This window comes from Ochotona princeps, chromosome 16 (genome assembly GCF_030435755.1).
Source record: "Ochotona princeps isolate mOchPri1 chromosome 16, mOchPri1.hap1, whole genome shotgun sequence".
NCBI lineage: Eukaryota > Metazoa > Chordata > Mammalia > Lagomorpha > Ochotonidae > Ochotona > Ochotona princeps.
The window spans coordinates 2,106,906-2,129,746 of record NC_080847.1 but is presented as its reverse complement, the minus strand read 5'-3'; the positions used below and the strand labels follow the sequence as shown (position 1 = coordinate 2,129,746).

Here is a 22,841-nt window from a genome sequence, read left to right as displayed (position 1 = left end):
CTTGGCGTTCCTTCTCAGCTGGCACAAATCCTGCAGCAGGAGCTGGTCAATATTCAGTTTCCCCAGGTGTGGGGATAGGGTCGATGTCTCTGGGCTGCCCCTCACCCATGAGCTGGCATCCCAGGACCTGGCACAAAGCAGATCTGAGCTGGCAGGCTGTGCGACACTGGGTCTGCTTGTCTGTAAGCGGGGAACTTTCCTGAGGGGTCCAGGACCCGGCGTGTGACCGGCTTCCCACTGGGGCCATGGACACCAGTGTGGCCTCCATCCATCCGCATCCCACTCCAGAGGCCATGCTGCTCGAGGCCTGGGGACTCTGCACCTCGGAAAGGCCATGCAGGTAGGACAGCTGTGTGACATCAGTCTGGGTGTCAAGATTGCCCCTGCCCTGTCCCACAGATGACCAACCATCACCTCCCTCCCTCTGGCTCATCCCTTCCCAGGGGCTTCCCTGAGCATTAGGTCACGGATACAGACAAAACCACCCAGCTGGACACTGCCCACTCCCTCCCCCAGCCAGGACACGTCAGGTGCATGTGCAAACACACAGGAGTACATGCAACTAGGAACACATATATTGCACAAAGTTCGTAATCCATGCAGATTTTATAGCGTGTGCATTGTTGGAATTTAATGAAAAAACAAAGCATGGATTTCAATTTTTTTTTACCATGAAATTGCATCTTTTTAACTGCATTTTCTCCACAATTTTTTTTTTAAGATTTATTTATTTATCTCCTTGGAAGGCAAAGTGACACAGAGACACACAAAGAGCCAGAGATCTTCATTTGCTGTTTTACTCCCCATAGGCCCAACACAGCCAGGGCTGAAGCCAGGAGTCCCTCTGGGCGACAGGGACCCAAACAGCACGAGCCACCAGCTGTGGCCGCCGTGCGTCTGTACCAGCAGGGAGCTGGGAGTGAAGGAAGGCCCTGATCCCAGGCCCTCTGGGATCCCCAACAGTGGCTTAGTCACTGCACCCTCAGGCCCACCTGCCACACACTCTTACAGGTTTCTCACAGTGGGGCAGGGTGCAGGTAAACTCTTACCAGGGCCAGCATATGCCAGGCTCCAGGCCTGGGCACAGCTCTCCTAACACCCTCTGCATCCCAAGGTCCAGAGCAAGAGACAGGCTCCCTTGGCTCACCTGGCCAGCCAAGGACAGAGCTATCATGACCAGGCGACTGACACCCCCGTTCCTGCCCTCGGATGGAGGGGTTACCAGGCTCCAGGGGGGCTGGGTAAGGGAGGCACACAGCAGAATCAATCAACTTGGGCTTCTGGGGATCAGCACAGCGGGGTGCTCTAGGCCGGAGTCCAGTGGGGTTTTGCCAAGAGCTGGAAAAGCCTTGGAGTGCAAGCTCCCACCCCGAAGCCCCCCAGGAGACCTGGCTTTCGGAAGGCAGCATTATCTGCACAGCAGCCTCCTGGCCTGGGTGAGCCTCGCCAAGGACCCCTGTAAGTGAGCTCTGGTCCGGGGAACTTGCAGAGCCTCTGCCCGCACGGGGGTGTGACAGGCTCCAACAGCCAGGCTGCCCCCTCCTGCCCTGCGGCCGGGTGTACCTCCGGGACCACTGTGCTGACTCAAGTCCCACCCCCAGCTATGACGCTCTTCCTGGAGGCCCCTGGACTGGGAGTTCCAGACCACCCGCCCCGGACCCCGTGGGGCGGCCCTGTCCTCCTCATCCATTTATTTATTTGGCTCGGCCCTCCGGGCGCCAAGAGGAAGCCGAGTTTTATTTACACGTCAGCACCCAGAGGGCGGAGGGGGCCTTCCCACACTACTGTCCCAGGCCAGGTCGGCGCAGCTGGGAGCTCCGGGAGCTGCCAGCGGCTTCCCTGCCCAGTCTGGACACGTGAGGTCCAGAGCGTGCTTAAGGCCTCCCAGGGTGGAGGATGGAGGTGTCCTGGCTGTGTCCTGGCTGGTGGGCTAGCTGAACTGCCCAGCTCCGAACCCCACTGGGTGCCCTCTTTCCTGTCTGCAGGATGGGGGCTGTGCCCTGCCCACCGCGTTCCCAAGGGGCATAATTGAATAGAAAGCCCAGAGCTGTCTGTGTTCGTCACACACAGTACCTAGCGGGCACTGCACACGCGCAGCTCCTGTTCCACCAAAGGCCGATATGGCCCAGAGAGGCTAAGTCACTTGCCCTGGGACACACAGCAGGCAGGATCCCCAGGGGGATGCACTCACCAACCAGTGCCAGGAGACAAGGCAGCTAGCTCCTGTCCCTGCAGAGTGAAGGGGGTCAGATCACCACCCCTGGCGAGCCAAGGCGTCCTGCCTTCCTTCCCTCTGCGGACACCCGCGCGACCTGGCTCTTCCCGCGTCCTGCCTGACCTTTACTTACAAACCAGTCCCAGCGGCCGAGGGGTGGCGGGAGTCCGGGGAGGAGATCCCTTCGGACGGCTGCAGCCCCTCCTGGGGGCGGGAGGCGGAGGCGAGCTGGGCGAGCCATTGTGCGCGGCCCGGGCCGCGGCGGGTGGGGGTGGCTCCCCGCCCTGCGCCGCCGCCTCCGCCCCCGCCGCCTCGCGCCGCCCGCGCCCCGCCCCCTCCTCCCCAATTAAATGACCCCACGCTTGGCAGGCGCCGGAGCTCGCACATGCGGCCGCCGCTCCAGCCGCCCGGGGTCCTCCGCCGCCAACGCCGCCCGCGCCGCCGCCGCGTCCCGGCCACGCTCGCCGCGGCGCCGCCTCGGCCCGCGCCAGCGCCAACGCCGGGGGCTCGGCAGGCCCGGGGGGCGCCCGCGCCGCCCGCCCGCCGCCAAACTTTGCGGCGCGCACCCGGCGCCCACATGGTCCAGCTCGGGCGCGGCGGGGGCGGGGGCGGCGCGGGCCAGCGCTGAGGGCGGCCCGGGCGCGCGGGGGCCCGGCCGGGCGGCGCGGCGCGGCCATGAGCGAGCGGCCGGCGCCGGTCTCCCGCAAGCAGCGGCTCATGGCAGCCGTGGGCGAGCGGGCGGCGGGCGGCGGCGGCGCGCCACTGTCCTGCTTCATCTGCGGCGGCGGCATCGGGCGCGGCAAGGAGCTGAAGCTGCAGGTGAAGCAGCCGGCGGCGGGCGCGGGGACCCCGGCGCAGCCCTTCTTCCCGTTCCTACAGCAGCAGGAGCCTGCGCCCGGCGCGCGCGAGCTCTGCCCGGCCGACGGCTGCGTGCTGGTGTGCGCCGTGTGCCGCTGCTTCCTGGGCGAGCAGTGGGCGGCCTTCGAGCGCGCCCGCACGCCCGTGGACAAGCGCATGTACTGGCTCAAGCGACCCCACCAGTGCGACGCGGGCGCGGGCGGGCGCCGTGGGGGCGCCGGGGCCCCACGCGAGTGGAACATCGCCTACGCGCTGGGCAGCGGCGTGGGCGACGACGACGAGGACGGCGGCGGGGGTCGCGGTCCCCACGCGGCCGCCGAGGACTCCCGGGACTCGGAACTGTCGGAGCTGTCGGACGCGGAGCCCCTGTCCGAGCCGGACCCGGCAGTGCGCGACGCCGCCAGTTCGCCCCCGGTCGGGGCGCCGGCTGCGCGCGTGGGCTGCGGCCAGCAGTGGAGGCCGCTGCCAGGACACCCGCCGGGACGGGGCGCTGAGGAGGAGGACGACGAGCAGGAAGAGAAGGAGGACGGGATCCCCTCGAGGCTCCCGGTGGAGAGGGAGCCCAAGCCCACCGCACGGCGCGGGCGGAAGGGGCTCAGGCGGCCCTGGGGCCTCGAACCCCGAGCCAGCGTCCTGAGGGTCATTCAGGACCCCTGGCCAGGCCCTCCTGGCCCAGCGGCTGCTGTGGGCGACGGGAAAGGCGTGCCCTTGGGCAGGGCCTCCAAGCCCCGAGACTCCATGCCACTGGGGGACCCCCTCGGAGGCTGCTGCACCTCGGAGGACAGCGACATCAACATCACCAGCGAGGAAGAGGACCGCAAGGAGCCGGTTCTGCCGGGCCCCTGCGTGTCTAAGGAGAAGGAAAACGGGGGCCGGACCCCAATGGAGAGCCGGGCCGGGCCGCCCGAGGGCCTGTGCTGCTACATCTGCGGGGTGGCACTGTCCCCGGCCTCCCAGCACCAGATCCACGTGCAAAAGCAGGAGAAGCACGCCCAGGCGCCCTTCTTTCCCTCGCTGTGGTTGCACAGCCCGCCCCCAGGGGCTCAGCCCATCAGCCCCGGAGGCAGCACGCTCGTGTGCCGCTGCTGCTTCTCTGCCCTCACGCAGCAGTGGCGGAGCTTTGAGCTGGCCGACGTGCCAGTCCTGCAGCGCCTCTACGTGGTCCCCATGACGGGCCAGGCCTCGGGCGGCGTGACTCCCAAGGGCCGCAGGCCGCCCCGGGACGCGTCTCTGGGGACAGCCGAGGAGGCCTGCTACCTGTGTGGGGAGGACTGCACGCAGGATGCCCGGGCGGTGCCCTCCAGGACCCTCAATGGCAGCAGTGCCCGCAACATCATGCACTTCCCCTTCCTCAGTCTCCTGCCCTGCCCGCCCAATGCCCGGGGCCCCAACAAGCGCTGTGAGGTGCGCAGCTGTCCCCGCTGCTTCAGCGTCCTGGAGGATGTGTGGGCCTTGTACCGGGCCTCGCGCAACGAGGAGCTCATCACCTCCGTGCAGGCCTTCCTGGGCAGGTACCACCAAGCCTTCGCTGCCACCACCGCTGCCTCGGACCCTGCGCCCCCTGAGCTGCCCGCTGGGCCACCAGCCATCTGCTACATCTGCGGGGCTGAGCTGGGTCCCGGGAAGCAGTTCCAGCTGCCTGTGAACCCCTCGGGCCGCCTGGGTGAGACGGAACCCTTCTTCCCCTTCCTCACCGTCTACCCGCCGGCCCCACGTGCCCGGCCCGCAGACTCCACTGGCCTGGTGACCGCCTGTGTGTTGTGCTACCACGACCTGCTGGGCCAGTGGCTGCAGCACGAGGCCCACGGCCCACACCACGCCGCCAGCGCCTGGGCCCGGCAGTACCAGGTGGGCACATTTGTGTGCTTCTTCTGTCAGCGTGAGAAGCAGCGGTGCTTGGGGCTGAAGCCCGTGCGGGTGGCGCGGCTGCCCCTGTTCCTCTACACCCTGCGGGCCAGCCGCAGCCTGCTGGTGGACGATGGGCGGCAGCTGATCATTGGTGCCTGCTTGGAGTGCGGGACCCTGGTGTGTGCTGGCCAGGGCCTGGCCCGCCAGGGGCCTGCCAGCTGGAGCTCCCCGGTGGAGTCTGTGACAAAGGTAAGCGAGCCTCCGGTGGGTCTCCGCGAGGGGAGGGAGCGCTGTTGCTCTCTGTCCCACCCCCAAGGGCCATCACTGCCTGTGGGTGGCTCAGTGGTTGCCTGAGTCGAGCTGACCTTGGAGGCGTGGGGCGGGAGGTCAGAGGGATGGGTGGGTGCTGTGGAGAGCTGCAGGCCCAGGCCTGGACTTGGGTGTGTTTGCAGCGGAACCCGGCAGGCGGAGGAAGTTGGGGGCACGTCTGTCATCCGCTTGATAACGTTGGTAATTAGCTGGGCCACGTGGGTCACGGGCAGGCCCCACTGCGCTCTGCTGCAGCTCTGGCAGCCTGGCCATGTCCAGGTTCCTTCCCCAAGTTCACACTTTTCCTGTGAGACTCTTGGCTGTTTAACTGCAGATGGAAACAGACGCAGGACGTGGGGATGTGGGCTGCGGAGCTGGTGGCAAGGAGGGGCAAACAGGCCCAGGGCAGGAGGCCCCGGCTCCCTGCCGCCCGTAAGGCCTGGGGCCTTACTGCTGCCCGCCCTGTGAGGGTGGACATGGGATCTGTCCTGGTGGGCCTGCCCCGTGAATGGCCTCTTAACTAAGGGCCTGGCTGAGGCCGTGTGGGCAGCAGAAGTGTTACTGTCCCCTAAGGAATGACTGTCCCATCCGTGGAGTGCCTGGGTGACAATGTTGCTTCCTCGTGGCTGTCTTGTGTGCGTGCTCTGTGCATGCCTCCATAGATCCTGACCTCGGACTCAAAGCTATGCCTGGGGATCAGGTGGCCTGGCCTCCCCCTGGGGGTAGGGGGCGCTGAACTTCTCTGACTGGAGCTGCCACAACTCCAGGGGACCAAAGTGGATGGGTGGGGGTTGGAGGCAAGCCAAGTTCAGAGCAGGGCAGAGCCCACTCCAGCTCTGGCTGGGTAGCAGTGAGTACTGTGCAGTGAGTACCACCCGCCTGCAAGAGTCCAGGAACGTCAGTGCAGAGCCTCCCATAGTGTATGTGTGTCAGGGGAGCTGTGGGAGCCGTGGAGCTCCTAGGCTGCCCCCACAAGGCATCTCCAGGGTGCCACCTGGGTGGCCAGTACTGTGCAGGGGGCCTTGGGGGCAGTGATGTCCGTGCCGTCTGTACCGTGGCATCCAGGGGACCTTGGAGGCTGTGCCACATCCTGTCAATGGTGGCTTGTCCCCCAGCGCTGGCTCTGGTGCCGGCGGTTAATGAGTTGCTGGCTGTGGGCTAGCCCTGTGGAAACTGGAGGAGTCGTGCCCCCTGTCTGCCACACAGGTGGTTATGGACACATTGCATGGGCATGGGAGGGGCAAGGTCACCTCCGTTTCCACCCTGTTCCTGAACACTTTATCTCATCTGCTCCAACACTGCAAGCTTCCTGTCCCTGTTTGATGGATTCTTGGAGCTGTCACCCAGCTACTAGGTGGCTAGAACAGGTGTGTGTGTTTCTTCAAATGTTTATTTATTTGAAACAATTGAGGAAAAAGAGATCTTGCATCCACTGGTTCACTTCCTAGGTGGTCACAACAGCCAACTTTGGTCCGAGCCAAAGCCAGGAGCTTCCTCCAGGTCTGCCACGTGGGTGCAGGGGCCTGAGGGTTTGGGCCATCCTCCACTGCTTCCCCAGGCCTGAGCCTGGAGTTGGGTCAGAAGTGGAGCAGTGAGGACAGCAGTCCAGCACCTGTGTGGGATGCCGGTGTCACAGACAGCAGCCTTCCTTGCTGTGCCACAACTCTGGCCCCTGGACAGGTTTTTCCAACCCGAAGCCTGAGCCCTACTTCCTGGGGTTTGCCTGGAGGGCAGTGGATGGGAGCCAGGGTGAGCTGGGTGCTGACAGGGGCTGGAGGTGCCTGTTGGGGAGTGGAGGGGAGCGAGGCTGCCGCAAACTGTGGGATCAGGGTTGGAGGCTGGGGTGAAGATGAAGGCCCTGGAGCAACAGAAGGGACGGCCTGTGCTCCCTGGCTCCTGCAGAGGACAGTGAGTGAGCCTCGGGCTCCATGGGACGCAGAGGGGGACCATGCGTGATTGAAGCTGGCAGGGCTTGAGAGCTACATCCCTCAGCCTTCCTCCTGCCCTCTGCCCTCCTCCCTCTGTCCTCCTCCCTCTGTCCTCCATGCTCCACCTTCTGTCCTATGCCCTATGTCACTCACTGCCCTGGCTTCCCTCGGCTGGACCCTCATGGCTGCCCCAGGAGGCTGGAGTCAGTGCCCCTTTGCTTCGTTCCCTTCAGGGCTCTGGCTGGGAACGGCAGTACCATGGCGGTGTGCCCTCTCCACGTGGCCTCTGTGAGCCTCCCTAGTGGCCTGTAGCAGGGGTCAGCTGGCAGAGGCGCACTGGCTGTCTCTGTGCCCCCTCCCCAGCACTGCCCAGAGGCTGGGCTTCCAGCCAGGGCCACCAGACGTCGGCTTCCTTGTGTACCCACCCACTCGTCATCGACCTGTGTGCCTGCCTGTACAGCCTCTTCTGTCCCAGGCCTTGTCAGGGAGCTCCTGGTTAATGGGGCCTTGCAAGCAAGCCTCTGCCTCGCCATGGGGGCGCCCTGGCTGACTGCCCCCTCTCCTGGCCTTTGAGGACCGAGCAGGTGTCATGGCCTTCCCTCTCTGCGTTCGCCTGTTAGGTCTGTAGTGAGTGTCTGTCATCACTTGTCTGGCCAGGGCCACCTGCACATCTGTTTCCTGGCTCCCTGATCTTCGGGGAGGCCCTGGCTATCCCTCCTCCACTGACCCGTGGGACACCTGGCTGGGACCAGTTGGATAGGGGACGGCTCTGGAAGGTGCTGGAGGAGGCCACCTGGCTCCTCTCCCTGGCACCAGCCGGGCAGAGTTTGCCTGGCAGGTGGGGAGCCACGGGGGCAGGGCTGGAGGTGAAGCTATGACCCCTCCTCTGCTCGCCTCTCCTGGAGTCTCTCCCTTGTGAGGTTTGCTCTAAGCTGAGTTTGTGGGGTGCTGGGGGACTCGGCGGGGGAAGGGCCCATGTCCTGAGCCCTGGTGCCCCTTAGCCTTGTGGCAGACCTGGCAGAGGAAGGTCAGGAAGGGAAGGTGTTAAGTTGCTGCCGCTGATGGGGTCTCATGAAATCCTGTCCTGTGGAACCGTGGTGTCATGGGACCTCCTGGGCCCTTGGCTTTTCAGACACAGCACCATGAGGTCCTACAAGGCCCTGCTTGGCACCCCTACCAGCCTGGGGAGGCCATGTGTGCCGATGGGACAGGTATGCTCTGGCAGGGACACAGCTGCAGCTCTGCCTCCCGTCCTAGGCCGTGCTGTTAAAGCAAGCTTGCCATGTGTTGCTCTTGGACCCGCCTGCTTCTGCTCAGCAGCTTGTATGAGCACCTGGCATACTATGAAGCTGGCAGATCAGATGTGGGAGCGTGGAGGGGCTGGTGGCGGGGGTGGCAGAGCCAGGATGGGAAATGGAGAACTGGGCGATTTCAGGAGGGGCTTCCTGGAAGAGGTGGCTGTGTGTGGAAGTTATTGCTGGGTTGGGTTTCCTGCGAGGCATGCCATAGCCTCCCTTCCTCACTGCACGGTTGCAAGGGCCCCTGCTGAGCCAGGGTCCTCGTGTCCACCTGGCCAGCCCAGCCCATGAGCAGGAGAGGAGGCCACGTCGTCCTGCCTGTCATTGGGGTCATTTGTTCAGCTCACCCAGAGATGGAGATGGGGTTCCCTTGCCCCCATCAACCCTCTGGGCTCTGATGAACACATGGTGGGGTCTCGGTGATGACCACCACAGCAGGTGGCATTCACAGCCCTCGCCTGTGCCGGGGCTGCCCCAGGAGCTTTGCTGAGAGAGGGAGTGTCACTTGCCTGAAGTGGCCCAGTGTATGCCATTGCTGCCAGGCCGGATGTCAGTTTGTCACTGAGTGTGTCTCGGAGGGGGAGGCTCTCAAATGGGCAGTCGGAATGTGTAAGGGGGTTAGCAGGGGGAGGGCCCTGGCCTGCCAACGTTAGTGTCTCAGGGAGGGTTTCCTGGTACAGGAGTCCCTGGTGGGGCAGCCTTGCAGGGCCGTGGGGCTTCAGGGAGAGGTGAATAGGCCTCCCCGAGCTGTCCTCAGTTTCCTGTTGGATTCTGGTCTGTTCTAGCCTGGGAACTGGGTCAATGTTTTAAAGGCGTTCTACTTGTGCTCTGTGCAGTTGAACTTGGAAAACTTGGAGCAGGTATTGCGAGGAATGGGCCACATGGGTGACGGTGGCCCTGGCCCCTTCTGTGCCCTCCTTCATGGCTTTGCTCATGGTCGTGAAGCCCTGAGGGGTCTCGTCTAGACCACCGGTGACCTCATGACATTGGGATGTCATACCTGCCTCTTCCCCCTCTGGCCACCGAGGGGCAAAGCGAGGTGTGAGTGGCCCTGAGGCTCAGCGGCCTGCAGGATTCTGAGGTTGAATTCCTGGCCAGGGCCTGGGAGAGCAGGAGCCTCCCAGAGCTAGTGCCTCAGCCTTGCCCCTCCTGGGGTGCTAAGTGGCCCTGACAGGAAGCTGGGGCAGATGCAGTGGGACCTGAACTTGCTGGATTTCAGCCCCTGATTCAGCTTGGGAGGAGGCTGCAGCTGGGCTCGCCGTGGTCGGCAGGAGTGAGAAGCCAGCTGCCCCTGCGCCCTGCTGCTCCTGGGCTGTTGCTTTACGAGCCTTGCCAGACCCATAAACCTGGCCTGCAGTTTCCTGTGGAGAAGGTTTGCGGACAGGATTAGAGGGCCTTAAGGGGTCCCTACAGGAGTGACGGAAGCAGGTGGATGCTGGTGGGGGTCCCCAGTGCAACTGGTCTCTGAGGCTCAGGGCTCCCAGGGTCCACCCTGGCAGCAGAAGGAGGCCTGCAGGTCTGAACCCCTAAGCATGTCAGTGACACCATGTACTTGGTGCTGGCGTTGCTGCTGGGAATCCCGCCGTACCTCGGGGCAGTTGGAGAGGGAGGACCTGCCTCGCAGCCTGCTCTGTTCCTTTAGTGCAGTTATAAATCCCCGGTGGGCAGGGTTGGGGCTGCCTTGGGTGTGGGACACCTTGAGTGTTCCAGGTAGTGTGCACGGGCGGCAGGCAGGCCTGGGGCGTGGCTACGTGTGCCCCATCAGAGGCCCTGCAGTCTATGTGCCTGGCCCAGGCCCACCGGCCTTCTGGGCTGCCTCTGCAGTGGACGCTGCTCTGGGAGTGGAGCTTGCCACTGCCCGCTGGAAGGTGCTGGGCGTGCACTTCCAGTCATGGGCTGCCGGCTGGCGGAGGGTACCGCTGCTGCCCTCATCCCTGTGCCCGTTGGGCCTCTCCCAGAAACTCATGGTCTTTTCTGTTGCAAAGTGGAGGTAGGGTGTTTGCACACTCGCTCACGCCTTCATATCACACATGTTCACAGTGTGCTCACGCGCATGTCTGCACACAAGTTGTGTGTGCACTCATCCTAACATGTTGGCACACATACTCACGTGTGAGCACCCATACCTGCGTGTTCACACACACGTACAGATCACTTTGCGGCTATGACTGCAGGGCAGTTGAAGCTGCATTCCTACCTACTCTGGACAAAGGACCCCAGTCCTGACCCCAGTCCCTGCCTGCTCAGCGGACCTGGACCAGCCTCGGAAGCTTCTCCTCAAACACTGGCCCTGGAGTACAGCAACACTGCGGGCTGCTTCTTGTATCTCCTGCCGGAAGGCTGCCCTGCCCTGGGTGGGCCTTGGGGTGCTTCCACCAGGTTCACGCCTCCTCGGGGCTCCATGTCCGGGGTAGGGGCTGCAGCTGTCCCTAGCTGCCACTTGGCCTATCTGTGTGTTGTTCTGTCCTGCTGGCTTGTAGCATGTGGGCTCACCTCCTGTTCTGATTGTGTTGCTCACACAAGCCACCTCCCTCCAGTGAGGCAGACAGGAGCTTCGCCTGGTTCCACAGCCTCTGTGCACTGTGTACATTGATTCCTCTCCCACCTACCGCGGGCGTGGCAGTTGTGACAAAGTGGCCCAGTTGGCAGAACCACAGTTGGCGAGATCAAAGCCTCAGGGAAGACGGGCGTTGGGGAAGAGCAGTAAAAACAGCCCCGAGTCTGTGTTCAGGAAACGTAATAAATAGAGATTCTGAGCGATGTCCCAGCTGGCACACACCAGCTTTGCCTGCCTCTGTAACGCTCCCCACTGGGCGGTCTCTGAATCAGTTCCTTAAGTGGAGGAAGTCCTGAGGGTGGGGTCTCCTGTGAAGTTGATTGCTTCCTGAGTCAGTTTTACCCGTTTCGGAGAACTCGAGTACTTTGTCTGCATTGGTCAAGTTAACTTCTATAACTTGGCCATGGTGTGCTGTCATCCACCTGATGTCTGTGGGTTCTGTGATGATGTCCCGTCTTGGATTCCTAATGCTGGTCACTTGTTTTAGGCTCTAGAACGGCAGGGTGACAGAGAGATGGGAATCTTACACCTGTTGGTTCACTTGACAAATGGGCACACAGTCAGGACTGGGCCAGGCTGAAGCCAGGAGCCCGCAATGCCCTCTGGGTGTCTGTTGTGGATGGCAGGAACCCAGGTGTTTGAATGCATGGCCAGGGAGCTGGGTCGGAGGCAGAGCAGCCAGGACTCAAGCTGGCGTTCTGGTAGGGGTGCTGGTGGCCTGCCCCAATGTGCTGCCAGGCCAGCCGTCTTGTATTTTCTGTATCAGTCTAGCTACATCGGCCTTGTCAGCCGTGCTGATGTCTTAGAAGGGATTGTGCCTCTTTAAGGTTTCCAGAGCAGTCCTTGCAGGCTTGAACCGTTTCCTCGTGTGTGTGTGTAACTTTCCTCGTTCTGGTTTGGCAAGTCTAGAGGAAGAAACCTTTGTGGAACCACCAGGCTTCCCTGAGCTCTGCATGCTTAAGTGTACTCGGTGAAGCGTGGACCTTCTGCCTGCGTCCAGCTGCTGGAAGTTCACGCTTCCTCTCCTTGTGTTGTCCGCTGAAGATCCAAGAGGACTGTGTGCTTTTGCTCAAAGGATGTTTTTTTAGAGTCGGCTAAGTGCGAATGACACTAAAGTGTATTTTAATGCGGAGAGGAAACCGGCGTTACTTTAGAACTGAAGACTGTCCGTTGTTGGCTGTGTTGCTTGGAAGATGCACATCTTACGATGTTATTATACCGGGTGTCCACTGTTTGGGATATTTGTGACTGGATCCCTTTGCTACAAAGCAGACTTGTACCCACAGCCCTGACTGGCACTCCCTGGCCTCGGTCTCGTCTTTGCAGTCCCAGTATCTGAGTGTTTCTCTGGAGTGCCCCTCTGACCCCAAGCCCAGGGCAGGGGAGACGCTGGAGGCAGGAGCTTGTGCGGCCTGTCAGGGCTGGGTCTGCAGCAGTAGGCCATCCCACAGTTGGAGGAGCCATGGAGGGCGGCCCCAGCTGCCAGGCATCCGCAGGAGCCCTCCCCCCGGGCACTTAGAGCATCCTGGGGACCCTCCGCCCTGTCACGTGCAGGCCCTCCTGGAGCCCAGGCAGGGCTGAGGGCGCTTCCCATGTGTGATTTTATCTGTTCTCTCTCTGCGTGTTCGTTTAGCTACATGCACAGGCCATGAGATTCACGCCTTTTCAGGGGATAAGTCTATGCTTTCATCACCACTCTAAGCATCGTCCCAACCCCTATAGGAGACCCCAGCTTCCTACCACCTGGAGACCATTTCTTGCCCAAACATTTCACCTGAGTGGGACAGTCCAGTGTATCATCCATCCATCCAGGGCCCATCACGTGGCATGCTGAATCGATTCTGCCCTCAGGACCAGGGCCTGTCTGCCTGTCCGTGGGCAGCTCTGGCTGGTGTCAGCATGGCCCTGCTGTGAGTGACATGCCCTGAGCCTCACGGACAGGCAAGGTTCATGTGGATGGAGGCCTGTCCCCCTTTGGGGGAGGGTGTTCCTGGAGTGGAGTCCTTGGCTTTTTGAGAAACTAGCAGACTGTGGGGTGGTGTGTACCTGCCAGCCCTGGGCGGGGGCTCCCATGGACGGTTTGTGTTTGAGTGAGGAGTTGAGCAGGTGGCAGATGTGTGTGTTGTGAGCCGTGACCGCACACGCATTCAGTATACTGCATTCCTGCCCCTCTTAAAGCCTTGGAACTGAAGAAAGATGTTGGTGAGCTCTTTGCCTTCTGAAGGGCACAAGTGCCAGCCCCACCCCCCGGCAGCTGTGTGTCTGTCCCTGGGTGAGCAGCTGCTGCTGTGTGTGCCCGTGAGGGCTGGCGATGGCCTTGGCCTCCGAGGGGGTGGGGTAGGATGCGTGTAGGGTGTGCAGCACAGAGGTTGGCCAGTAGCTGCCCGCTGCCATGTGACTGTTGCCTTGGTTGTGGCTGGTACCGTGGGGCTTTTACGATGGCTAGGAAGAGTTGGGGGCTTCTCAGAGGTGGCCTCCGAGGGGCCTCAGAGGTGCCACTGAGCAGTCGCTGGGGCTGCCCTGAGCACCATCTTACAGTGTGGGCCGTGGACTCACCCTGGCACAAGCTCCTTGGCCCTGGGGCGAAGTGGGACGCTCACAGCACTGTCTTCAAGGCCGTCTTTGGAAGACGGTAGGAGTTGAAAAGGCACGTCTGATGTCACAGCAGCTGGCCAGCAGCTGGCCTCGGGCCCAAGGGAAGACCCTAGCTCAGAGGGAAGACCCCTCCTCTGTGTAGGGGAGCCTGGGTAGATACCTGCACAGGGAGGAATCTTAAAAGAAAGAAGATGGGCCCGGTGCAGTGGCCTAGTGGCTAGAGTCCTCACCTTGCACACGCTGAGATCCCATATGGGTGCCAGTTCTAATCCCAGCAGTCCCGCTTCCCATCCAGCTCCCTGCTTGTGGCCTGAGAAAGCAGTCGAGGACGGCCCAAAGCCTTGGGGCCCTGTACCTGTGTGGAGACCAGGAAGAGACTGTAAGCTCCTGGCTTCAGATTGGCTCAGCTCCAGCCGTTGTGGATGCTTGGGGAGTGAATCAATGGATGGAGAATCTTCATGTCTGTCTGTCCTCCTCTTTGCATATCTGACTATCCAATAAAAATAAATAAATCTAGAAAAAAAATGAAAGAAGGGACACTGCTAAGAATCTTGTTGGAGTCTGATGCATTCTCCGGGGAAAACTTAGCACATTTCTTTTATTTACTTAAATAAATATAGAGATTTATTTAAGTATATAGAGATGGAGGGGGGTGAGCGAGAGAGGGGGGTCTTCCATCTGTTGGTGTTGGCGTACTGCCCAAATGGCCACAAGGGGCCAGGGCTGGGCCTGACCGAAGCTGGGAACCAGGAGCTTCCTCCACGTGTCAACATGGGTACAGGGCCACTTGGGCCATCTTTGGCTGCTTTCCCGGGTACATTAGCAGGGAACTGGATGGCAAGTGGAGCAGGTGGGATTGAACTCAGCGCTCTGACCAAAAAATCAGAAGTGGTGGCTGAACCCGCTGTGCCGTGGTGCCGACCCTGCCTCAGGGAGGGAGGCTCGGGGAGGACCACACAGCTGGCAGGCAGCGAGCTGGACAGCGCTCTGCGTCCGCGAGAGGTACAAGGACAGCTCTGGTACTCTGTGCCTGCTTGACTGTGTCTGCACACCCTCGTGGTCCCGGCTGCGACGTGAGCGCCCGCCAAAGCCCACGGCACTGCTTCTGCAGGCCACAGAGGCCACGGATGAGCTCTGAGCAGTCCTGCTTGCTGGGTGTCCTGCAGTGGTCAGGGCTGGTCAGGAGCCGCTTTCCACAGCCCAGTGTGGCAGGGGCTGTCTGAGCCTCTAGCAGGGTCAGAAGGAGGATGCTGTTGGCTGCAACAGGGCCCAGTTCAGGAGAGGGAGTGTGCTGTGACACTTCCTGTGCCAGGAAACCCCAGTGACTCGGTGCTGGGGTTATCTTTTCCCATGTTTACATGTGTTTGGGGAACTGTGGATTGAGGAGTGAGAAACAAACTCACCTGCAGCAGGACTTGTCAGTGCCTTGATGACTGTCCTGGGAGGGGCTGGACTTGCGCTCTGGGTGGGACCTGCTCCTGGACAGGTTTAGGGGTGGGAAGATGTCCAGGAGTCGTGGTCTGTGAGGAAGGAGGGTTTGAGATAGGAGGCTGGTGTGGTCGGAGGGAGTGCTCCAGGCTGTTGCTGTGTGTGTGCGAGGGAGGGCAGCCCGGTTGGATGGAGGTACAGGGGCTCACAGTGGTTACATGAAGGGAAACAAGGAGCAGAGCCGTGTCCCCACTGTAGCCATCTGCTCCCGGCCCGTGCGTTTGCACGTGTGGACAGTGAGGATGAAACACATGGTTCAACTTCGCCGCCTTGGGCTGTGGGAGCTGGGGTGCTTGATGTTTTTCTATGTAAGATGGGCAGCGAGAAGCCATCATGTGTTCGGGGCATTGGCCAAGGCAGAGCGGCCAGAGTGGCTTCGCAGGGTGTTTTCCTGAAAGGTGCCATCTGTGTGTGCGGCGGGAGGCAGGAGCTCCGTCCCTGTCAGGGTGTGGAAGGCAGCCAGCGCCAGGGCTGGGCGGCCCCCTGAGGCCCAGGGAGGCTTGGACTTGGCCTAGGGTCCCCCGCTAGCCATGCTGGGCCACAGCCCACCTAGCTTCGGCATCCTGGGGCATGGTGCCGTTTGTCTGTCACGTCTGTCCCGTCTGTCCCGTCTGTGGCGTGTCATCACCAGCACTTTGCTCGCTTTCGCTTCACGTGACGTCTCAGAGTGAGGAAGAAAAGGCAGAAGGAGCGAAATGCCCCGGGCAGCTGGCCTGCCTCTCCCGCTGGGCACCCAGCCACGTGTTGCTGCTGGCGGCTCCTCTGTGGCCAGGGCAGCAAGGGCGCACTGCCCCTGGGCTCATCCCAGGAGACCTGCCAGGCTGCACAGTCCCTCGGAAAGTGAATGGGTCTTTTGCTAAGATCAACGAAATCCCCTTGTGACCTGGCATGGGCGGCTGTGCGTACAGCATTAGAGAAGGGCTCGCCGCACTGGGGCACAGGCACAGGGTGGGCAGCTGTGGGCCCCTGCCTCTGCCAGCCTCAGCCTGGGGCACCTTTGTGCTTCGTTGAGGGAGTGCCTGGGTGGGAGTTACTCATTGGGCATTGACTGTGTGGCACCAGAGAGAGGTGGACTCAGTCCCAAGGAGCTCGGGGCCTGGAGAGGAGGCTGGGCAGACAAGATGAGAGCTGGGCGGAGGGGTGACTTGGGAGCTGGGGGTTCGGCTGTGGACTCAGGGAAGGACGGTCGGGAACCTGGACTACCTCTGCGGTTGCCCTGTGCTGGACCCTGGGACCCCTAGCCCGGTACCCATAGCCCCAGCCATTAGGGACCTGGCTTACATCCTGCACCCATGTGCCCCTGGGTATCGGGGGAACAATGGGTGTTGCCTACCCTTGGCCAGCGTGTTCCCTGGGCCACTTGTGCCCAGGTTGGGGATGCAGGGCTGGACGCCGAGCTTGTCACAGGGAAAAGCGAGCAGGACAGCCCCCAGGGCCTGTGGTGTCGCAGGGGTGGGGGGCTGTGTGTGTGTGGATGGGTCTCTGTGAGGGCCCAAGCATAGGCAGGGGCAGGCAGAGTTAGGGATGTTCTGTCTCCTGGTTCACTCCCCACATGGCCGCTGAAGCCTGGGCTGGACCAGGCTGAACCAGGAGTCAGAGCCTGGGTCCTGTCCTCCCCTGTGGGTGCAGAGCCTAGATCCTTAGACTGTGGTCGCTGCTTTCCCAGGTATGTTAGCAGGAGACTGGATAGGGCATTGCAGGAGGTGAACTTAACCTGCTGTGTCCCAGTGTCAGCCGCCCCCCCCCCCACCTCAGCAGAAAGAGCTGAAGCGGTCACCTGCCTTTCAGTCCGTCTGGGATGGCACTCCTCCCTCAGCTGTCACAGACTGTCCCTCCCCACCTCACCTGCAGGCTCACACCGTGTCTGTCTCTCTTCCTCTCCTGCCACCTTTGAGCATACTCCTAGTCCCACCACAGGTCGTGTCCCTGAGTGGATGTGTCTTGGCATTGGGGCTCGTGTTCCCTGGGGAGAGTCCTCAGGCATTTCCGCTTCTCCTCCCTGAGTGGCCGTAGGCGGCAACAACTTGAGCTATGAGCATCTCATTTCAGTCTCAGGGGCACTTGTCAGGGCTCCCCAGGTGCGGCTGGGCGAGGGGAGCGCCTCCCTCTCAGTCTTGGGGCCCTTGTCAGGGCTCCCCAGGTGCGGCTGGGCGAGGGGAGCGCCTCCCTCTCAGTCTTGGGGCGCTTGTTAGGGGTCCCCAGGTGCGGCTGGGCGAGGGGAGCGCCTCCCTCTCAGTCTTGGGGCCCTTGTCAGGGCTCCCCAGGTGCGGCTGGGCGAGGGGAGCGCCTCCCTCTCAGTCTTGGGGCGCTTGTCAGGGCTCCCCAGGTGCGGCTGGGCGAGGGGAGCACCTCCCTCTCAGTCTTGGGGCGCTTGTTAGGGGTCCCCAGGTGCGGCTGGGCGAGGGGAGCGCCCCCCCTTGGTCTCAGGGCCCTTGTCAGGGCTCCCCAGGTGCGGCTGGGCAAGGGGAGCGCCTCCCTCTCAGTCTTGGGGCCCTTGTCAGGGCTCCCCAGGTGCGGCTGGGTGAGGGAAGCGCCCCCCCTTGGTCTCAGGGCCCTTGTCAGGGGTCCCTAGGTGCGGCTGGCGAGGTGACTCATAGAGCCTCAGTGACAGTCCCCAGCTCCTGTTTTAATCTCGTCAGCAGACACCTTGGGTCGGAGTGTCACAGCTTGGCTGTTTCTGTCATGATAAACTGTTGCTCATTAGTTTTTAGTCTGAGAGACAGCTTCTGTGCCCAGACACCCGTCACTGCTGGGATTGGCTGGGCCGGAGGCTGACACCTCCCACGCAGGAGCCAGGAACCCAGCTGCTGCGTCCGTGGCCAGCTGAGGGCAGAAGCTGAACCTGGGCACTCCGGCACCGTAGCCAGCAGCCACCCAGGCCTTCCTCACCATCACCCAGCTCCAGAACTTTCACTTTTTCCCCATTCAACGCTGAGTCCCCTTGGCCAAGCCCATTCCACCTTCTGAGCCCCTGGGTGCCATGGGACTGGCCTAGAAGCTCAGCTCGTTGGAGCCACAGAAGCCTGGTCCACTGTCCCTTGTGTAGGTCCACACTCCCTTTGTGGGGACCCGTGGGAGGAACCCTGCTTTGCACGAGTGGACGTGGCAGCAGCCTGGGTTTTTGCCTGTCCTTTTCCTGCCCTGAGAGCATGACTGACCCCACAGCTGTGTGCACCCTGGTGGCTGAACGACTGGCTGTAAGTTATAGAGTTTGGTTTCTGGTTTTCTGAGTTTCTTGGATTTCAGAGTTGGATGTGGGCAAGGGGGAGCGTGTTGGGAGATCCTGGCTATGCCCGGGCCTGCAGGAAGCTGTGGACAGATGGAATGAAGCTGCCCGCCGGTGGCCGTCAGGACTTTTGTTCCTGTGAGGGATGGGGTAGCAGGGTGTGTGTGTGTGTATAAGAGGCTTGATGAAAAGGAAAGCCCTGGCTGAGCTGCAGTCCAGGTGGGTGGTATGTGACTCCGCTCCCCCACCCCACCTCCAGGCTCAGGGACGTGGTGTGTGGTCATCTGAGCTCAGGAGGCCCCGTGTGGGGTCCCGGGCATGCCCAGGTCATCCACGGGCCATCCTCAGCCACGAGACCTGGGTGTGGAGCAGCTGGAACCAAGCTGCCAGGCCTGTCCCAGGACCAGTCCTGCTCAGACCACGGTGACTTCCAAGGAGGGCCAGAGTGTCCCAGCCTCCTCCTCTGAGTGCCCAGGTGCGGGCATCTGCAGGAGTTGGGGGTTGGCTGTCCTGAGCAAGGTGGGGAAGAGGAAAGCTGAGGCTTCCCAGCTGTCCCCAAGGACTGTGGAGGCCCCCAGACCAGGCCGTGGTCTCGAAGGACAGGACCTGTCACAGTGTTGGCACCACCAGCAATCGCGGATGCCTTTAGACCCTCCAAACAGGCGGATGGGTGAGCTCAGGTGCCCGGCAAGGGGAGCCTCCCAGCAGGGGTCCTGGGGGGAGGAGGATGCTGACTCTGGGTGGTCCCTGGAAGCTGCCAGCTGCTGGCCAGGTGCCACCTGCTGAGTGGCCTGGGATGGGTTACAGGGACAGGAGACAGGCCTCGTCTCTCTCCCTTACCTAGCCTGGCGACAGGCCACAGGCCTCCTGGCTTGTGCCCCAGCCCTTGTCTTCTCCCCGTGCCCATCTCTCCTCCCTGGCTGCGATGTGTGTGTGTCCCTGCGCAGGCTCTGCCCAACGGCTGCTGGCTGTGGCAGAACCTGCTTGTACTGAAGCACCCGCTGGCTGCACCCTGAGAGCCCTAGGTGGTCACCAACACCCCCAGCCTTTGCTGTCTATCCTGCTGCTTCCCTTGGCACCTGGATCAGTGTGCCCGCTGCCCACCTGCACCCCTGGCCGAGGTGGGCCCTAGAGCTGGCCTTTACCCGCAGGTGTCGTCACTGCATCTCACCATGCTGAAGGCTTCAGGGCTGGTCCTCATGTTCCCAGAGCTGAGAGTGAGTTCTCCAGCAGAAGGGTGGGTTCCTGCAGAGTGGAAATTGGGTCACTCCAGAGCCCTGCCTTTCCCAGGGTTGCCTGCTGCCCCCCGCACCCAGGCAGCTAGAACAGCCGCATGCCCAAGGCCCCTTACTGGGGCAGAACCAAGAAGGCTGCAGCCTCAAGTTCTCAGCCAGGGCATTTGAGGGAGGCCTGAGTTCCTAGAGAAAGTTCTGGCACGGCACGTCTGAGGTGTGCCCACTCAATTTCTGTGCATGCTTCCTGGCCTGTTGGTCCTCCCCACCACCCTTGGAGGTCAAGGGGGGCAGGGCTGCTACTGCCAGGTCAACTGCGCTGGTCTGGGAGCAGAGGCCCCGGCCTAGGGCCGCATAGCCAAGGGGACAGCCATGCCCGGCCCAGGGCCACACAGCTGAGCAGGGTGTGGATGGCACCGCTGGCTGAGGAGGCAGCTGTGCCCGGCCCAGGGTCGTACAGCCAAGCAGTGCATGGATGACATAGCCAAGTGGGGCATGGATGGCACTGCTGGCTGAGGGGGCAGCCGTGCCCGGCCCAGGGTCGCACAGCGAAGTGGGCGTGGATGGTACTGCTGGCTGAGGGGGTAGCTGTGCCCAGGCCAGGAACTTCATTTGTCTTCTTCCTTTGGTCCCCTGGTGCTCATCGCCACTGTGCCTTCATGAGTCCGGGGTCTTGGGCATCCTGTGGTGGTCATCATGGGTGGCAGGTTCCCCTTGTCAGGGGCAGCCATCTGCGTGGCCCTGAATCGTGGGAGCTACAAGGAAGGGGCATGGTGACCTCACCAACTGGGGGTTGAGGCTTGGATGGAGCTCCGGGCGACTTTTCTGGTCATGTTGCCATGTACATCATTCATTCACTCACCCACAGGTTCATTCATTCACAAGTCCCCCACAGAGGACGACTGTGGGCCTGGACTGGTGGAAACAGATGAGCCGTGGCCTCACAGCGTTGCCAACTGTGCTGGTGACAAGCCTGCCCTAAGGGCTTCCTGCATGAGGTGGCTTGCCGACTAGTCAGAGAGGATGAACAGGGGACTAGAGGGAGCTTGTAGCATCCAGGGTCACGAGGACAGCACATGCAAAGGCCTTGGGGCAGGGGAGAGGGGACAGAGGTAGGCCTGCGTCTGGACAGGAGTGGACTGGCCAGCAGCTGTGACTTGGGGGACAGGGATACGTGCAGGGCTGACCCAGAAAGTGGTCCAGTGTGGTGCCCCAAGGCTGATGGCTTTTACTGGCTACTCTAAATCACATCAACCTTGCAGGGTCGCAGTGAGGGCCGCACCTGTCACTCAACCAGCATTCACCAGGCACCTGCTCTGCACCCAGCACTGGGGGTGTGGCAGTGGACACACAACCACTTCCTGCCTTGGAAGAGCAAATGTGTGCGTGGTCACTGCTGCACATCAGGAGTGCTGGCGTGGAAGGGCTGGCCTGGGACCCTCGGGCCCGCCACCAGTGGCTGCACAGTTGCTAAAGGGCGAGGTCAGATTGCCAGCCGCCAGGTAAGACAACAGACCCTTGATCACAGAGCCCCCTGCCTGGAGTTGCAGGGGGAGCTCCTGGAGGTTAGCAGGTGTTTTTTTGAACTCAGGGTCAATCTAGGGCAGCCAGCATCTGCCCTGGCACCCCTGAATGCTGGCACAGGGAGAGGGGCCGAGACAGGGCTCAAGCCCCCCTGGGGCAGGACGCTTGTCTGTGATACTGGGAGAGGTGACGGTCATGAGCGCATGTTGTCTTGTCAAACAGGGACTCCCAGGGCACAGAGTGTGATGGGCTGACCATGGCCAGGGGCCAGAGTAACTCTCATGACCTTTGCCATGGCCGCACGGGGATGGAGGAGGCCTGAACACAGAGGTGAAGCCGTCTTCCCTCTGGCTCCCGGCAGGTACAGATGCCACAGAAGCCACATCTGAGCCCAGCTGTCAGCCGCTGAGCGCCTGCTTGGAGCTGCAGTCCTGGGGTCCAGAAAGCCCCACCACAGGAAGGACCCCGTCCCGGGCATTCCCTGCTCACACGTGCTGTTCATACCTCTTGCCGGGCAGCTCCGACCTCTGCTTTCCCGGCTGTGAGGTGGATTTCAGCACTATATCCATTGGATGTGTTGGGGAGCTGGGCTTGGCAGGAGGTGTGGGCTTGTGGAGCGGGGAGAGGAGGCACATGAAATTACACCGTAGCCTTGGAGGTGGGCAGGTTCCAGTGTGGCCTTGGCCGTGCTGTTGAATCCTGGGCTAGCCTGCCTTGGTTTCCCTGTATGGAGACAACTTAGTGAGGCGCCCTGTGACTTGGCGCCTCTCATGGTTTCGGCAGGTGCTGCAGCTTGAGCGAGAGGCAGAGGTGGGGTGTCAGGGCAAGACGCAGGGGTGAGCTCAGGCCACCTGGCACCGCATGAGGGCCAGCCGGGGTAGACATGCATGTATAGTGCGCAGTTGGTGTGTGTCATATGTATGTAATGTGTAATTCAGATGTGTATACAGTGTGTAGTTTGTATGTGTGTGATATCTGTGTGCTGTATGAGTTGTATGTATAACGAGTATGCGTTTTCAGTGTGTGTGTGGAGAGATTTTTAAGGGTTGGATTCCCTTGGTACCCATGCTTTTCCCTTCTCAGAGCCAGTCCCCACATTGGTCAATAACAGGTGGGGTTAGGCACCTGTTCCCCAGAGGCTGGTGTCACCTGCTGGGCTGGGCCTGGGCGCCTACGTCCCGGACATTCAGCACGGGCCTCTCCCCAGAGAGGCATCCTCCCAAGGATTGGCAGAGACTATTGGATACCGTTGTTCGTCTGGGCCGCTCTGTGCCCACCGGGGCAGGGTGGGGTGGTGTGCAGTGGGGAGTGCTGAGGGGTGTTTGTGGGCTGGGCACTGGCAGCCGTGTGAGCAGACGGGCATCCAGTGCTGCGGCCACCATGTGGCTTCAATTCCCAACACCCGTTGCCTCCACTGTGAAAGGAAGGATGAGGCCCACAGTGTGTGCCGATGCAGGCGGGCAGCAGGGATGCCCTGGGTCCCCGTCTCAGGCTCGGGCCGTCCTGTACGTAGCCCTCAGCATGAGTCACTCTTCCCCAGTCCGCCTCTTCCCAGAGGCCCTCCGTGATCGCTGTCCGTGAACCTGACCCCCAGCTTGGACTCCTCCAAGCCTCCGCGGGAGCCTGGCCAGATCTCCTGTATCCACATGGCACCCCAGGCACACTAACCACTTGGTACCCCGTCGGTCAGCGTCCCTCTTGGTCTCCTTATCATCATCATCATCATCTTTTTCTTAAGATTTATTTATTTTGCAAAGAGTTGC

The 22,841-nt window shown here is 61.8% G+C and overlaps 1 protein-coding gene across 8 annotated transcripts in view; it reads left to right on the top strand.

The window, feature by feature from the left end:
• Positions 1–2,888: 2,888 nt before the first annotated feature.
• GSE1 (Gse1 coiled-coil protein) overlaps positions 2,889–22,841 on the top strand; it is a 263,243-nt gene continuing 243,290 nt past the window's right edge. For 4 of the 8 annotated variants that reach the window (XM_058674633.1, XM_058674631.1, XM_058674629.1 and 1 more), the window contains exon 1: positions 2,898–5,170. In XM_058674633.1, coding sequence (XP_058530616.1) covers positions 2,933–5,170 — 2,238 coding nt within the window. In that variant the 5' untranslated portion in view covers positions 2,898–2,932. Of the gene's footprint in view, positions 5,171–22,841 lie in introns of all 8 variants that reach the window. The other 4 variants (XM_058674635.1, XM_058674634.1, XM_058674630.1 and 1 more) reach the window with 3 other exon arrangements.